Below are 17,764 nucleotides of genomic sequence, written 5' to 3'. Positions count from 1 at the left end.
ATTTTTAAAAGGTGCTGTAAAAAGGCTTAGCAAGAGCTTCTGTGAATTTTTAAGTGTTGTCAAAGTCTTAATTAAAAGTAAAACATAATTAATTAAGTAAATAATTAAATGTGCAACAAAAATAATGGAATGTTTAAGCAGCATTGATTGCATGGATCAAAAAAAAAAAAAATCCACCACCACTGAATACAGTCATTACTGAACAAAGTTTGATTATTAGTATGACTCTTAACGGAAACTGAAAAATAATTTCTTTTTACAGCCCTGCTGGCTCTGGTGTTAATACTGAGTGATTAAAATGAGACAAAGGGTCTAAATATGAGTGGTAAGAAGCTCAAATTCTCTGACTTATAAAAATAAGTCAGAGAATCAGTAACACTTGAAATCACCGTTATTTTTTTCCCAACGGAAGCTAATGCTTTTATTGTGAAAGACAATCCTCTCAACCGGAACTACTACTCACTCTGTTACCCTGGTCAACTAAAAGCAATAAAACTAGTATTTTTTGTTATATGTTTAGCTCTGTACCTGCCGGGAAAATGCAAATATGCAGTGTGTGCAGCGAACAGACTCCAAAATACAGATGTCCAACCTGCAACTTACGATAGTAAGTAAACGCGTCTACATGCTTGCGGGACAGCTTATCACGTGTTAGCTGATTTTGTTAGCCTAAGTAGAAACACTGAAGCATAGTTTATTATTATAATCTGTGTTATAAATGTCCATATATTTCTTGTAATACAACTTTATATTTTTGTGTTAAATAAAAATAGAGGCACATATGTAAGAATACTGTGGATAAAAACAAGGCTAAACCTAAGCAGTTTGTGACTTAAAGCATGTAGATAATCAAACCTGTCGGTGTTAACATATTATGTCACCGTTGTTTCCCCCGATAACTAACGTTTTATCGCTATAATACATTAAAAACGAACATAAAAACTTCAACACATGGTACAGGAGCCGGTTTGGGTCAAACTGAGTTGCGATTAGTCTACCTACTGGCTACTATTGAACTGGAAAAATAAGTGTGAATGGGCCAGGTTTTTTTTAAATACTTTTAATATTCGTTCACAATTATAAGTTCGGGAATAATTCGGAATAACATGTTTCAAATATCTAATAATTTACCACAATTATCTCATAATTAACTGTTTATCTTTTCCTCCTTCCCTTTTTTCTGTTTTTATTATCGCTGCTATGGACCAGGATACTGCGTCTTTGTTAAAGTTTCGCTTGAATTTATTTGAATTGTTTCTTTTTTGTGTTGCAATCTTTGCAGTTGTTCGCTTGGCTGTTACAAGAAACACAAAGGTTCGGAAGTTTAAATCCTGTAAGTTTTTATTCGGACCGTGTATTTACAACTGATATTGACAGTTATCTTGTATTCAGATTCCTGCCTTCCTGTGGAGAAGCCTGCTTCGTCAAATCCTGAATCTAAAGATGCTGCTGTATCTGGTAATGATTCCAAATCGCTAATATTGTTCTTATTCTCTAAAATGCCTATTTAGCATTTGTTTTGCTGTAAAAACAAACAAAAAAAACAACTATTTTGGAAAATTGATTTACACTTAATCATAACAAATGTGCTACATTAACGTTTTCATTGGATCCATACTGCTGACCCTTTCATTAAACTTATTTGTCTTTACTAAAGAACAGATTTAGTGCACTTTTCTTCCATGTCTCTTAAACTTTTGATGTTCATTTTCTATTTTTAAGCCATATTGCTTTGAGTTTTCCGCCCTGGTGTTTTGCCGTCTTTGGTCTACCTCAGATATCTCAAACCTTTCGGCTCCTTCAGGGGCTCCATCAAATTTTGCCAGAACTGCTAAAGATTGGATATTGTGTTTTTGAGTATCAAGACAATTTAAATAGCTGCTTTTATTGATTTTTTTTTTTTCAACCAGAACTGCAAATTACATTGCGATTCCAAAATTTTCTGATATACTTTCATCAGGAAAAAGCTATGTCATCAAACAGAACGATGTATCTTTTGAGGCCTGGTTCTCAATGCCTAAAAAGTGAAACCACTGAACATCCTTCCAGAATAACAATTTTTTATTTTATTTTTTTTGCACCAGTTAATAATGTCAAATTTATATATGTTTTATGTTTTGTTCGTTTAACTCCCCAGCAGAGCCTTCGAGTTTGGGCGATCTCCTGCATGAGGACGACGTCATCGACAAAGTGCCACCGCAGAGGCTCCAGTTATTGGGTATCAAACCAGTTTTACGTTTCTCTGTAAATTTTAACACGGTTTGAGGGGCGGGGAGAGCGATGATAATATGTCAGCGTTTTTATTTCAATCGTGTTGCTTTGCTACAGGTCAGTCAACAGAGCTCAGGGATCTGCTCTGCAACCCCCACCTGAGGCAGTTACTGCGCTCCGTTGACGACGCGGAGAGCAAAGCGTCTGCCATGAAGGCCGCCATGCAGGAACCTCTTTTTGTTGAGTTTGCAGATCAGTGTTTAAAAGTTGTTGAAGGTGAAGGCAACACATTATTTTCTAATGACTGATTTATAAAATTACATGTGCAGCTAGTTTTTGATATTTCTCCATACAATTCCAAGCACACTGTATAGCAATATTTACCACTAATGACGCTGTATGTAAATAATGTTCAAATAAAGGCTCACGTTTTCATAGATTATTGATTAAACATATACGCACAGTAATTTATTGACATTTAACAGTTATATAAAATATTTTTTACAAATCAACATTAAACTGTGACTCTTTGTGATTCAAGTTTGCATACATGGATCCCTTTGTACCTGACAAAAACAGCTGATTGAACTAAATTATAAATGACATTTTCATGAATCTGCATCTAAATGAAAAGCAAATTTTTTTTTTTTTACATATACTGAGTCAAAGCTGTTCATAAGTGCTTTATGCAGGCTAAAAACTGGAAAGTTTAGAACAGAGCAGCTACCTTTTCCAGACAGAAATCCATTAAAAAAAAAAAAACTTCTGGTATATTGTGTTTTACATTTACAGGCCTTTCGTTGATCTAGTATAGGAAAGACTTTGTTTCTAAGAGCAGCAACATTACCACAAATGGTAAATCAAGTTGATCTATTTCATGCATGCAGTGAACTGGAAGAATGCAACTTTTCTGCATTTAGCCACAAAGTTCTATGTATTTCATAGAGATTCTCTAAGAAAGACTAGCACTATATGCTGCATAATATGGAATTTGGTTGATAATGATCCATGTAAAAGGTCAGGTAAAGATGTGAAAAAAGTAGTTTACACAGTACTGTTCCAGGGTGAAAACAAATGTGTAGCTTTCAGAATATCACTGTGTTGGTTTATTACTTTAAAACTCATAGACGTTTGTGGCGTTAATGTGACAAACTCCACTAAACTACATAGTAAATATGTAAGTCCCTGTTTTCTGAGCCAATGTTATGTAATGGAAAATACGCTGGAGGTTAAGCATACAAATATATTGCACTTAAAACTGAATTTCATAATGCCTAACAGCTACACTGTCAGACGAATTAAGCTCTCACATGCCCACAAATGTACAATGTACAAAAAAGACTTTGGTCCAAGACACTTCATGCAAGTGTCTCCTTGTAAATCATCTGTTAATATGCTTTAATTTGAAACACAAATTTAAAAAAATTCCAAACGTTTTATTCCCGACATGACTGCTTATTCTTTTGGAATGTAATTTCTTAAATGAATCAATTGTAGCTTTTCCAAAAGGCACTCAGTAAGGCCTAATGGGCTCAGACATAATCTCATGCAGGCAGCAGTGCTTTGACTGTTTATGGTGCTAAAATTGTGCCATCTTCAGTACATCTTAGGAACTGCAACCAGATTGGTTTTTGTGGTTTTGTTAAGAAATGCTACAATTAAAATAATCATAATTTATATATTTTAGATATGAATCACATATAAATATTGCTCCAAAAACAATCTCAAATGTATAGAAGATTTTTGTGATTTGATGTTGCATTATCCATCTGGACCACTTAACTGTACACGCAAACTTTTACAAATAATGGTATTTTGGCAAAAAAAATTGTTTGATTTAGTGTTCAACAATAGATGCAGAGAAGCATTATAAATATATATATATATATATATATATATATATTTAGATTAACTAAACTGTTTCAACTGAAGTTACTACAAAGTCTTCTCCAGCAGGATCTCGTTGAACCCCGTCACGTTGCTCTTCAGGTCCGGCTGCATGTCGGCATACAGAAGGGGCGAGCGCTGATAGTGCAGTTTCACAGATCCCTGTTGGGAGAAGAAAAACAAAACAAAAAATTAAAAGAATCACACTGAAATCCATTTATAAAGAAAGAATCGTGTTCTCACCCTGGGCCGAGCCCGAATGGAGGCGAGCCCCTGCTTGTACTGGTTGGTCTCCACCTTGTACTCTCCTCTCCTGGACGGCAGGTTGAGGGAGGTCATCACGGAAATCATCTTCTGGAAGCCCGTGGCCGTCAGGGAAACGGTGATGGAGGGTGCCGAGGCCAGAGCCAGGCCCATGGGCCAGCCGCGCACAGGGACGGGCTCCTGGAAGCTCGAGAGCTGCACGGAGCCCCGCTCCCTGACGACAGCGCTCAGCGCCGGGCTGTCGTCCGCCGCGAGGTCCTCCGCTTCGTCAAGCTCTGCTTCAGCCAAGGACTTCAACAACGCCTGCCCGAATATTTACACCGTGAAGTTACGTCCCGTGTCCAAGAAAAAATAAAAATGATAGAAAAAGGAAAAATGGTGGCGCTCGTTCTCACCCTCCATTTCTTCCAGGTGTTTTGGATCACTGAGGCCGCTCCGTTCCACCTCCGGATCTGCTTCCTGACCAGCCAGGACCTCACAGCTGCACACAGTCCGAAACGTCCGACAGTAAACGGCCGGATCGCTCACGAGTCATGTCGAGGTTAGGGCCGCAGCTAATGACTGTTTCAGTAATCGATTCATCTATTGATTATTCTAAAAGTCACATGCTACAGATGTTTTATTTAGTACTTTTTAAAAAATATAATATTAGAAACAAATTGAGAGATGCAAAGATTTTTTAAAATATATTTTACTGCCTAAAATGCAATAACAGTATTCTTTTAGTGTACGCTCGATAATTTGTAGCAAGTCTATAATGGAGCATTTGGGCCATGACAAAAAAAAAGACAAGAATGAAATCATATTATTATGAGAATAACGTTGCAAATAATATGAGAATACAGTTTTAGTTTTATGAGAATGAAGTCATAATATTGACATTTTTTTTTGGTAATACTATGGTTTTATTCCAGTAATATTACAACATTATTCTCATAATATTACGACGTTTTTGGATTAACTGATTAATAATTAGGCAGCAAAAAGTGCTTAATAGGATTTTCTTTTACAGAATTTGAACCAGATGAACTATGCTACTTGTGGGATTCTGGGTAAAACTTATTTATTTAATTTTTTTAAATTCTTAAATGTATATGTTTTTGGACAGTTTTGGCTCAATTACTGCTCTGAATGTGTTATTCTTTCAGCAAATGGACTCCAGTTAACAAGTAATCAATTACTAAGTTCGGTGACAATTATTTCAATAATCGATTAATCACGATTAATCCAATTAATCTAATTAATCGTTTCAGCCCTAGTTGAGATTCATGAAATGACAGAAATGCTACACGTATTTATCTCAGACTTGCACCGAAAGAACATCAGAAAGTAAGACGACATGCGGCATGTCCTGCTTCTCAGAGGACAACCTGTCTGGACCTCCATGTGCCGACACCGCGTGTTCCCGACTCACCGGGTCAGAGTCAGCACTCACAGTGGAATCGAGGCCAGGCGGCTCTGCCTAATTCCTGCCAGCTTCACCTGTTCGGAGCGGCAACCAGTTTACCTGCTTGGATTAACGTGGCAGACTGCCGGCGGGCGAGGCGTCGGCGCCGCTGGTGTCGCAGCCAGCAGCACTGAATGGTGAAGGCACACCGAGACAGGATCTTCCCTCTGTGATCCTCCAGCAGGTCGAGCTGTGAAGAATTTGAAAGATCCGACTGAGTCGAAACGTCACAACGACAAACTCCTGGCAATAGTTTGGGGGTCAATTCATCTCTCGTGTTTGTCGTCACAGTGCCTTAAAAATAGTTTTCCCACCACTTATTTAATTTTAATTAATATATCTTGTATTGGGATTTCATGCGACAGACGCAAACAAAGTAGCACATAATTGGAAAGTTTAAGGAAATGAAAATCTGAATAATGTGGCATGCATTTTTATTCAGTCTGCTCGACTCTCATTCACCTCAATAAAATCGGCTGCAAACGTTTGATTAAAGAAGTCAGCGTTTTTGCCTTCGGGTGTTTACAGATCAATATAGATTAGAGCTGCAACTAATTATTTTAGTATTCAGTTATTCAAATGATTAATCAAATATTTTTTTTGCCTCACATTCTGCATTTTTTCTTCATTTAACTACTACAATATTAGAAATAGTGTGCTATTTCTAATATCACAATAGTAGTACAGTCTATTTTCTGAAATAAAAAATACGAAAAATATTTTCTTATTTTTTTAAATACAAAAATAAATAGTTATTGCCTAAAATGCAATACCATAGCATTCCTTTGCAGTATCATTTGTGCAGTAATTAATAAATATTTGCATTAACCGATAAATACTTGGCCAGCAAAAGGTGCTTTATATGATTTTTTTTTTTTTTTTTTTTTTACAGAATTTAAACTTTGTCAAGCTAAAACAGCCATTTGAGCAGTTCAGGTAAAACATATTTATAGTTTTCTTTTTATCTCAAATGTAAAATGTATTGCCCTGCGACAGACTGGCGACCTGTCCAGGGTGTACCCCGCCTCCCGCCTGGAACGTAGCTGGAGATGGGCACCAGCAACCCTCCCGACCCCATTAGGGACAAGGGTGAACAGAAAATGGATGGATGGATGGATGGATGGATGGATGGATGTAAAATGTATATATTTTTTGTACCATTTTTGCTTAATTACTGCTCTGATTATGTTGTTCTTTCAGCAAATTACCTTTGTCAGAGCATTTTCTAGTTAATGATAAATCAAAAACTAAATTACTTGACGATTATTACAATAATTAATTAATCACGATTAATCCGATTAATCGTTTCAGCCCTAATATAGAAATATTGGGCTGTGGTAATAGCTAAATACATCTTGTATTAATTAGGACTGTATACTTTTCATTGTTGTTGTTGTGGTTATATATGTTGTTTGTCTCTGTGGTTTCTTGGTTCTCTTTTTTCTCTCTCTTTTTGCAGGTGTACAAACAGACTTCCAGGGTGTTTTCTTGTTGTTTTTTTTCTTCTTCTTCTTGTCTTCTGGTCCTACCTTCCTCTTCACTGACCCATCTCACTCCCATTTTTCTCTTTCTGTTTCCTCTTTGTGTCCTTAGTCATTTCTAATAAAGTTATAGATCTGGCCGTAATGAAAGAACAACAAGGACACAGAAGGGAAGATATAAGAAGTTCTTGTAGGGCATTCAGCAAAAAAGTTAAAGATTTCATTTACGTGTTGAACCATAAAGGTAGACACAATACACCTCAGGCTTTTCTTCGTAAAAAGATTAGAAAACCATGTATGGTGCACAACGTTTTGTTGGTCTGTTGCATAAAATCCCAATAAAATAGATCAAATAAATACTTTTGCACACCACTGTAGTTACCCACTCACCATTAGCTGCGTGAGGAAGACCTTAGTCTTCCCGCAGTGCACCAACGACCTGCGTCCGTCACACGACACATTATGCTGGAGCGCCACCCGGAGGAGCTTCTCCACCTCCTGCTGCAGAACGTTGGTGCTTTCGGTGGCGTCGGGATCTGAAACACAGGAATGAGGATGAATAAAGGCTAGATCAGCCTAACAACCCAACAGCATCTGTGTCAGTGTGAGGAATATTGAGAGCTAATGGAAAACATTAAAGTGCTTCAAACTCAGAGATGAAGAGTTGTGGCTTCATTAGAGGTGATTTAGGGCTGCAATTAACAGTTATTTTAGTAATTGATTATTCTATCAATTAGTTTGATATTTAATCGGACGAAAAAAAATTGGTACATTCTTCAGATTTTTTATTAACCACTAAATCTTATTAGAAATACCTTTTTTTTTAAAAAATATTTAATATCAAAATAGAATATACATGGTGTGGAGCATTACATTAATGAAAGAGAAAAAAGAAAATATTTTATAGCAAATTTATAGCAAAAATATATAAACTCTGTTTAATGATTAATCGATTACTAAATTAGTTGACGATTATTCCAATAATCAATTTGTCACGATTAATCAGATGAATCATTTCAGCTCTAAAGGTGAGTGAGTAATGTCAACAAACCAAATATCCAAAATAAAATGCAACCAAAAACAAGAAAATGGGAATAAAAACCTATATATATGCAAAACTATAAATAAAACTGTAGACAAAATTTCCCTTCAAACAATATTAATCAACAGAATGGAAATTATTGAGCTTGTGTCAATTTATCATTAATTGACTCACTGCTTATTGCAACAGGCTTAGATGTGAAGCACAGAAATAAGCTGAGGCTGCGAGAACATTAGAGGAAAACAAATGCTTTAAATAAAAGTTTACAACCCAAACACAAAGACGGAGTGGTGAGGCATGCAGAGATGGCGTTTACCTGTAAAGTTCAGAAGATGCTAAAAAGTCTTTCAAACTGAAAAGTCCCAAGAAAAGTAGAGAAGTGATTTTACTGAGAAGACAAATGAAAGGTAAGGAGAATAAACCTGCAGATCCAGGTAGAGGAAATAAAATCATTAGACCTCCCCGATCGACCAGGAACCGATTCAATAATAATATGAACTCACCAGCATCCAGTCGACTTGACGTTGAACATTTCCCGATCGGTCCATAACGCTGGACGAAGCTTTTCAAAGGAATTCTGTGCAACAAAAATTAAATTAGATCCCCCTAAAGCTTAGAAAAATATCGCACTACTAGAGTGTGAGGAGGAAAGCTGCACCTTATTGGAAACCCTGCAGCGCTGATGTGAATGGTCTCCACGATCCCACAGGCCTCCAGCTGCAAAATAACCTGACGGAAAAGCATCAGACATGTCCCTTCGGTGGACGTGGACGGCGATGAGACGATGCGGACGTGTGAGCCGATCACTATACCTCTCTGTTCTTAAAGGTGAGCGGCCTGCAGTCGGAGTTGGGTTTGATGCAGCGGGTGTAGTGAGGAGCCGTGGTGAGGAGGAGCTTCATCAGGTTCTCCAGCGAGTTCTACATGCAAATCACATCATTTTAGAATCTTTTCATCTCTAATCTCCATTGTTTTTATACCAGATTCAATTTTAATATTTTTTTTCTCACTTTCTTTTCTAAAAGAAAAAAAATTCTAATCTATACTCTTTATTTTGTTGGTATTACTGCCAATTTTATCATCATATATATATAAAGTATATATATATATATTTTTTAATCAAACTTAATTTTATGTCTTATCTTATCATGTTGCTTATCTGTGATGTTGCAATTATTGGGAAGCACTTCAGTCAGCTGAGGTTGTTTTACATAAATAAATTGTGATTTCTTTATATTACAATCAGTAATTGATTAAACGATTAACCAATTACTGAATCAGCTGATGATTATGTCCTGCAATCACAATTAATCTGACTAATTGTTTCTGCCCTGATTGCTACCAGAGTACCGTGCTGAGATGCAGTGTGTTAACACACACACACATCAGGACTATGGTTAAACCTTTCCAGGAGAAACAGCACAACCCACAGCAAGCATGTTGTTGATAAATGCTTTTGTCGTTTACTCCTACCTTAAACTTGGAGATCACTGTGACTCTACTGAGTCCCTTGCTATGAGGAATCTCAGTTTCCTTGTCAGAGAAGATCTCATGAAGAAGGAGATTGTCAGATTTCTCAAGCAGGCCAATGAGCTCTGGTGGCACCGGATCCTGAGAGAGAAAACCTTCGTGAACACGACCAGATGGAGGTTTGGTCACTCTGTTTGAACGAGAGCTAAAAGACGGCCTCTTACCTTGTTTTTCTCCACCATGCCTTCTAACTGGTAGCTAACTTTGCCCGCGTAATGGGCCACAGTGAAGTGTGGCACCTTGCTGAACTTGTCCCAGCAGATGTTGTCGTTGCCGCCCAGTTCCTTCTCCAGGCGACCCCGCAGCGCTGTCGAGTCCGAGGCTCGGTTCAGACGACTCTCCTTCAGGACGAGATAGAAACCAACAGGTCATTCGTCCACTGGGACACGTTGAGTCGGCTGCAGCGTTGCTTTTAAGAATGTGGATGTGATAACTGGAGATGCACTGATCAGGCTTTTCCTGGCCAATACCAATTTGTTTGTTAGACTTGGAGGTTTAGATTTTTTCAAACGTCTAAATCATATAAGAGAGAAAATATGTGTGTTGTAGGTTCCTTAATCAAGGTACTTTCAACAAAAATGAAAGAAACTACCACTTATTAATCAAAACAAAAGTCCTTAACGCCTTATGACTTTTATTCAGTGGATTGAACTGCATGTTCTTAGTTGACGCATTTACAGTCTCAAAATTCAGATTCTCCAGGAAGATGCGATGTTGTGATCACAACTATTCATTCATTATACGCAAAGTTTGCGTGGATTTGCTATTTTCAAAAGTAATCGCAACTTCTCCATAAATCTGACTAATCACCTGAATGTTTTCTGTATTTTCTTTTTTTCTGATCAGTCAGAAACTCAGCTGAATTTTGACCAACCTCTTTAGTCCTCTTCTAATTTAACCTCATTTCATGGCGTCTCTTGAAAGCCGAACAAGCAAGATGAACGCATGTTTTTTTTTTTTTTTTTTTTTTTGCAAAAACCATTTTGCGATGTTCTGTACAATTTGCTTTTATTCTGAATAGAGTTCATGTTAACTTGAATAACCAGGAATTCTTCTTTTGCACTTTGACAACTCCTCAGGGCATGACTTTGTTTGTATTGTGGAGAATTATCTGTTCTCCATGCTAGGTTCTTGATGCATGAGGTTGAAGAAGAGTCAGTGAGTTGAATTCATGAATTCCATTTATTAATGCCAAAATACAGCTGGTCTATTTCTTATGCCCCATTTAGGAGCTAACAGACAAAATGGCAACAAGCAACAATATGTCATTCTATTTGTTAGCCTCTATCTGAGCTACGCCCTAGAAAGTGCGTTCCTTAGTGTGTCATATCCTTTAACCTTAGCTTTGAGAGGGTTTCCTAACATGTCACTTCCTTTAGCTTTGCAACTAGCTAAAAGAGATTTCCTGAAGTACTTAAAAATGTTATTTGCACTGTAAATATTAACTGTGTTAAAAAAAAATTGTTGTGAGCAGCAATGTCACCTTTTTTGTAAGATCATGCAATTGCAAAGATAAAGCTTAAAAATGAAGCTTTATCGGTTAAAAATTAATCAATCTCCTGCGATGTTATTTTGTGAAACGATCACAAAAAAACCTGGCAACATTCTGGAGGAACTGAATTATGGAGGCAATACTCCGTTCAGACGGAATTAATGAACTGGGAAGAGCATCCCAATTTTTCAAGATTTTATCTAGTGATTGAAGAATTGTTTGTAATCTCTAATTACAAACAATGGAAGTCGCTGTAGAGTAAGAATAAATAAAAGTTTACCTCATTAAGAAGAGAAAACACACTGATAGGGCTTCCCTCTAAAAGATCGAGACAACTCTGGTTGTCTTGGTATTTAATGAAGGACCACTCCAAGCCTTCTGACACGTACTCTTCCTGAGGAAAGGCAACAAATAGCGCTGATGTTTAAATACCCAAACGTACATCCAAATGCATCCCTACTGACGTGGTAAAAAAAACTGAATGTCTCTACCTGCTGAGCTCGGAGGTAATGGGCCACAAAGTGCTGCTGCAGTTTCTCATTGGCGTAGTTGATGCACAGCTGCTCCAAGTTGTTGATCTGAAAACACTCGAAGCCGTACACATCCAGCACGCCTGCAGATTACAGACGACTGTCAGAGCTGGTGTGGAGAAGCTGGGGGTCATTCCCACTCCGACGGAGGGAATAAAGCTTTACCTATGAAGTTGCACCATTTGGACTGGTCGGCGCATATGCAGCTGTTGATGAACGTCACTAACCACTCAAATAATCTGGTGGGAAAAGGAAAACGTTGAATATAGCATTAAATATGTTAAAATGGGGATGAGAATTTAGCCTTACCACTTCTCCTATTTTACGTTTTGTCAACTTACAACCACTAACTTTAGAATGGGACTTTATACTTACTTTTTAAGTGAATTTGTTTTTTTTCTCACACTAATCTAAAAAGTGTGATAACATGTACTCGTGTTCAGAATTTAACACCTGAAATTGGGCCTCTGTCTCTTTAAGAAACTCCTGCTCTTTCTGAGACTCCGCCTTCAGGAAGTCATCAAAACATGCCTCCTCTATTAACCCTTTATTAACGTTTTTGCCAGTGTTGCACTGAAGAAGTAGCTCCTATAATAAGCTCAGCAGATGTTCTACAAGGTGTTTGCTAACTGCTGCTGGCTAGTCTGAAGGAGCTGAGTGGGGGAATCGCGAGAAAGGGAAGAAGTTAGGTCACTTGAAAACTGCAGCTGCGCCTTGACGGTGGTGCTAGATCTACACAGGCTGAATGACTGCCACGGGAGATAAAAGGATTTCTCAACCAATAAAAGCAACACTCCATATATGTTTTTGATGAGGGAATAACATTATAACATGTCATAAAGCTCAAAAAAGTTGATTCTTCATAATACTGCCCCTTTAAATCTCTCCTCACAGACTCTCAGCATCCAGTCTGACATCATTCACTTCACAGTTACGTCCTACTTTATGCTGCTGTAAAATGCTAAGGTTACTAATTTCAATGAATACTTTGCTGACTACTTAATGATCAACTTGCAGCTCTTACTGGCCGTAGATGACCTTGGCCAGGCAGTCCCGCCTCACTCCGCACTCTGCTTGGGAACAGGGCTTCAGGACGTTTTGCTTCCCCGCCTTCAGCGTCCTCACTCTCAGACACCTACAGAGCTCCTCCGCTGGGACGCCCAGCAGCTCGCCGGCTCTCTGCAAGAAGTCTAGAAAGTCGTGCTTCATGATGATCAACGCATGAGCTAGCTTTAGCTTTCCAAATTTGTAGGTTTTTCTTTGAGTATTTGTACGATTTGCTGATCAACCTGTGGAATCGAAGCTACCTTCAGAGACTTGGTCAAGGTCGCAGGGTTGGGATTCATTTGTTGAAGAGCAGAAACTCACATTCCCCAATTGCAGAATCCCTGCCAAAACCTGTAATGAAAAAACATTACACAATATTATTATTATTATTATTATTATTAAGTGCTGATTTTTTTAGTCTGAAAAGTTGCTACATATAGTGTCAAAGTCACTAAGTTGGCAACAGTGGGATGGCTATCAGCTGCATGAACCTGCTGGGTGAGTCTGTCAGTCTCACAAACATTTTGTCACATCGGCCAAAACTGTCAAGTCAAAACATCCTGAGGGCCTAAAAATGTAATATTCTTAGTAAAAACGTTTACTCGTGTGATTTTTTCTTTTTACCAACTTAAGAATGTAATAGTGTAATTAAACAAAAGCAGTAGTCAGATTTGTTTTAATGAAAGGTGATGTGTAAACATGTTTAGTAGATTTGTCTTATTAAAATAAATATTTATCAAGGGTTTTATTGGAAATATAGTAAACATTTAGTCAGTTAAAAAAGCTGGATTTAGGTCACTGTCTTTGGAACTGGATAGATTTTGTCTCTGCACAAGAATGCAAAACATATGGTTATTTAAAGATGAATACTTTGATTTTTAAATAAGATTTTAAATTATCTGCTATCTTTCTGCCACAATTAAGAATAAAAAAGCTTCCATCTGCATCAACCAACTGTGCTGGGGGCTAATTTTGTGTTATTTTTAAATTGCAGTCGCGTCCGTACAAAATCAGTCAAGAGTGGCCCCCGGTCACTCTTTGGACACCCATGCATTAGACCAAAAGGAGAACGGTGGCTGATTTTCAAACCTTTGTGGAGTTAGACGGAATCAGAGGATAACATCACTTTTACATCTACATATCAGCCAATCGCCAATCTCCCAAAGTTAAGAAAATTGGGACCAATTTATTGTTGCATCACTAATTAATGTGCAGCTAAAGTAGCTTCTATAAAGACAAGTTACTTGACATTGAATCTTATTCAAATGATTAATTGGTGTAACTCTTACTCTAAATATCTGTCTTTGCCTTTCTGCATCAATTCCTAGGTGAACCATTGCCTCAGCGGTTTCAAGAAAACCATCCTCTGTAAAAAAGAAAGAAAACAATTAAGTTATTTGTACAGACGTTACTAGGAGGCCTCAATAGATATAAAAACAAACACCAACCCTCAATTTGATTTTCACAATTCGGCAGCCACACAAAACACTGATCCTGTGGCATCTTCCAGTCTGTTCTCTGCTCATCTGTGGCTCCTTTCATCATCTATAAAAACAGCACAAAGCTTTGTAAACACACCAATACTGTACAGGTAGAAAAATAAATAAATCACACGGGCATCAGGTGTCGGGGGCTCACTTGGTAGAAGATGTGGAAGTTCCTCTCATTGGCTGGCTGACAGGCCACCCTGGTCTTCTCCAACAAGTACGTTTGCACTGAAGCGCCGACCAGCAGCTGAGCTCTGGATGTGAGTTGAGTCGGACAGGGTGAGCTAACCCGCTGACAGGATGTGAGGTCATGAAAAGTGGAAGGTGCCACTGGTACCTGTTCATCTGCAGCTGGATGTACTTTCCAAAGCGGCTGCTGTTATTGTTGCGCAGCGTGCAAGCGTTGCCTGGAGACAGAGAGCGCTGATGAATGACTCGTCACACCAGTAAATCTCACTTTAGTGAACTATTGTGAAGTGGATGGAAAATTTGTAATAGGGTTTTTAATTTTTTTTTTCTGAAAAGTGTGCTGTGCATTTATGCTCAACATCTCAATAAAATACATTAAAGTTTGTGGTGGGAGCATGACAACGTTTTTTAAAAATTAGAGCTATGAAAGAGCAAGGAATGAATACTTTTGTAAAGGGAGTGTACATACATATAGTTTATTGTCGTACCAAAAGCTTCCATCAGAGGATTGGAGTCCAACACTCTCCTCTCGATCCTCTCCACCGCGTCCTGACTGCTGACGGCCTGGGCAGAGGCTGCCACAGTGGCGTAGTATTTCATCAGGCAGCGAGACGTCCATGTCTAGAACAAAGGGAATCATTGACAGACCAACAGCGACTCAAAAAAATATTTAAAAAATCTGAGCAACAGCAGGGGAACTCCACAGACCTATAATAAAATCAAAAAGGAAAAGCTAAACTGATATTTTAAACATCTGTTTGACATGAAAGCATTAGCGTTATTTGTGAATTTACCTTCCCGGCTCCGCTCTCACCGCTAACAACCAGCGACTGGTTCACTGGCTCCAGCTGACCCTGAACGTTCCTGTAAGCCTCCTCCGCCACAATAAAGATGTGAGGTTTGAACTCCTGGAATTAAAAAGAACCCGGAAAGTCCATATTTAAATAAGAGCCAACAGGTCGATGGCGGCATGGCGCTTTAGCAGCGATGACGTGAATACCTGAGGCTGAGTAGCGTAGTGATACTCCTTCATCACATCCACAGAGTACAGGTCTGGAATGGCCTGGAAAGGGTTGAGAGCCACCAAGGTGCAGCCGGCGTGGGTGTAAAACACCTTCAAACTGTACCTGGCCTGCAGGCATTTTAGCACTAGCAGAAGGCGAGTGTTTAATGTTAAGCATTAAACGGAAAGACGTGATGAGGACAAAGTTTTGAATTCTGCTGGAGCATTTGGACATTTTGCACTTGGTACCTGTTGCTGGAGTCACAGGGTTCACTTTGGTGAGGTCATCAAAAGTGTGCAGCTGGTCCTCGTCAATAAGAAAGGCCTGGACGTCATCCTCCAACGGATCATTTCGGCTTTGGTCAGGTGAGTGGACTCTCTGGGTGACTCCCTTCACCTGAGTGGAAAGAGTAGGTGAGAAAATGTTAAAAGGATTGATGTAGTTGAAGCCAAATGGATGATGATGATGTGGTTTTGTACATATTATGCTTGTTATTCCCACAACATGAGGGACATATTTAGAAACAAACACCTCTCTGTAGAAACAAAACGACTCGTGACATCTTCATGATATTAAGGGTTATTCAGGGTTCCTTCAAATTTTCCATTTTAAAATCCAGGCATTTCAGAGTATATTAGGGGACTTTTTATCAGTTAATTTATGACTTTTGTCAGTTATTTTAAAACATTCAATTAATTGGATTTTAATTATCTTTTTCTTGCAGAAATCTGTATAAGAAACAGGGCTGTTGTTTGCTTTATGCTAAAAGAGAACTTATTTTTTTACATCAGGATGAATCTAAAGTTAATAATATCTAAAATAACTAGAAAGAAACAATTTTAAATATCAAAAATAATTTTAAAACCAGACGTAAAATACTCTAGAGGTCAGAAAAGCATTTCAGGCCATTTAACATCCTACCTTTTATTTGATTTTTAAGTAAAAATAATAATAATAATAATAATAAAATACTGTACATGTGGACGCTGATATGTTTAGAATCTAAACATGGTGGCAGCGCTGAGTGTGGATGAATTTAATTTAATTAACAGGAAAATAAGACTTGTATTTTTCTGCATTTGATCACTGCTTAATCCAAGCTGTGATTGATTGATTCATGAATCTCTAATGCAATGTGGTTACTACATTTGCACACCCTGTAACCTCTTTTTTTTTTTTTTTTTTTTTTAGAATAAAAAGCCCAGTAAAAAATGCATTTACTCAGTCACAAACAATTTGCCCTGACTAATGGACGCCTGCCATATGACCTGAACCTGCTGCCCTTCTTGAAGACTGCCACCTGTTCAAGGTGTTCAGAGACACTTAATCCACTAGTAGGTAGCCTACATCCCATAATACCGCCATTTTAGAACCATGATGTAATTTATTTAGGAAACAGAACAGGTTGTAATTATCAGCACACATAACATGGGATGTATAATAAGGTTTGAAATGTCTATTATAAATTAGTAGTGAGTGTGAACAACACAAAGAAAGTAACTTTACATTTGCTGTGACACACTGTTTGACAGCTAGAGCTGCAACGTAAAGCATTGTACATTTATTTTCATTATTAATCAGGCGCAGATTGGTCACAGGTATACATGTCCTTCAATTAAATAAAAAAAAGATAAACTTTATGACTGTAAGTCTGGCGTTCATAAGCAAGAGAAGGTACGGATTTCTGTTGTTTAGGTTAAACATAACATATTATAAGTTTATATACTCAGAAAAAGATCTAAATAAACTCCCGGTGAAAAACTTCGTGTTCGGGTCCTAACTTACCGCTGCCCCTCCATTCCTGGGTCCCACAGCAAAGTTCCGCCGGTCGGTGGAAGAACGCATTTATTTGATACCTTTCCCTGTATCTGGCCTGAAACTCTACCGAGAAAATAAAACCTCTGGGCCTTATTTCTGATTCAAATGAGTTACTACTCTATGATAGATAAAACGTCCTCTGCTGTCAGCAACAACTCAAGGACGACTTCTCCTGGTTGTCCCGCTGCCTTCCAGTCCAGACTCCCGAACCACACGTCATTCCCGCCCTCTTCCCAGCCATTCAGGGACTGCTCGTTTGAAGCAAAATCAAACCTGAATGCTGTACAACTTCATACATATATTATCCCTCTAATTGAATACGGGTTCAGTTTGGA

General features: G+C 38.1%; 2 protein-coding genes and 2 long non-coding RNA genes across 9 annotated transcripts; 3 read left to right on the top strand and 1 right to left on the bottom strand.

The window, feature by feature from the left end:
- Positions 1-59: 59 nt before the first annotated feature.
- znhit3 (zinc finger, HIT-type containing 3) lies at positions 60-4,528 on the top strand. Of its 5 annotated transcripts, XM_028031822.1 has the most exons (7): positions 60-607; positions 1,283-1,314; positions 1,393-1,458; positions 2,138-2,218; positions 2,329-2,487; positions 3,004-3,066; positions 4,423-4,525. In XM_028031822.1, the coding sequence occupies exons 1-6, from the start codon at positions 513-515 to the stop codon at positions 3,018-3,020; spliced, it is 450 nt and encodes a 149-aa protein (XP_027887623.1). In that variant the 5' UTR covers positions 60-512; the 3' UTR covers positions 3,021-3,066; positions 4,423-4,525. The 5 variants fall into 5 exon arrangements, with proteins under 5 accessions (XP_027887623.1, XP_027887624.1, XP_027887621.1 ...); XM_028031823.1 differs by lacking the exon at positions 3,004-3,066 and having other exon boundaries at positions 4,423-4,528; XM_028031820.1 differs by lacking the exon at positions 4,423-4,525 and having other exon boundaries at positions 3,004-4,105.
- Positions 4,114-17,651, bottom strand: myo19 (myosin XIX). 2 transcript variants are annotated; one of them, XM_028031816.1, is made up of 24 exons: positions 17,397-17,651; positions 15,860-16,007; positions 15,608-15,756; positions 15,402-15,515; positions 15,096-15,228; positions 14,756-14,825; positions 14,570-14,672; positions 14,380-14,476; positions 14,221-14,297; positions 13,174-13,282; positions 12,909-13,074; positions 12,050-12,123; positions 11,846-11,967; positions 11,635-11,748; positions 10,027-10,203; positions 9,806-9,943; positions 9,145-9,252; positions 8,991-9,061; positions 8,836-8,909; positions 7,681-7,826; positions 5,870-5,999; positions 4,758-4,843; positions 4,342-4,665; positions 4,114-4,260 (listed from the first exon to the last, which is right to left on the bottom strand). In XM_028031816.1, the coding sequence occupies exons 1-24, from the start codon at positions 17,454-17,456 to the stop codon at positions 4,147-4,149; spliced, it is 2,904 nt and encodes a 967-aa protein (XP_027887617.1). In that variant the 5' UTR covers positions 17,457-17,651; the 3' UTR covers positions 4,114-4,146. The 2 variants fall into 2 exon arrangements, with proteins under 2 accessions (XP_027887617.1, XP_027887618.1); XM_028031817.1 differs by having other exon boundaries at positions 13,192-13,282.
- LOC114153341 (uncharacterized) lies at positions 4,575-5,838 on the top strand. Its single transcript, XR_003597309.1, has 4 exons — positions 4,575-4,689; positions 4,774-4,903; positions 5,375-5,414; positions 5,667-5,838. It is a non-coding gene; the product is annotated as an uncharacterized LOC114153341 (long non-coding RNA).
- On the top strand, positions 5,855-7,945 carry LOC114153342 (uncharacterized). The gene is made up of 3 exons (XR_003597310.1): positions 5,855-5,946; positions 6,702-6,745; positions 7,269-7,945. It is a non-coding gene; the product is annotated as an uncharacterized LOC114153342 (long non-coding RNA).
- Positions 17,652-17,764: the final 113 nt, after the last annotated feature.

This window comes from Xiphophorus couchianus, chromosome 11, assembly GCF_001444195.1.
Source record: "Xiphophorus couchianus chromosome 11, X_couchianus-1.0, whole genome shotgun sequence".
Taxonomy (NCBI): domain Eukaryota; kingdom Metazoa; phylum Chordata; class Actinopteri; order Cyprinodontiformes; family Poeciliidae; genus Xiphophorus; species Xiphophorus couchianus.
The sequence above is the reverse complement of the archived record's forward strand: the minus strand, read 5'-3'. Positions and strand labels throughout refer to the sequence as shown.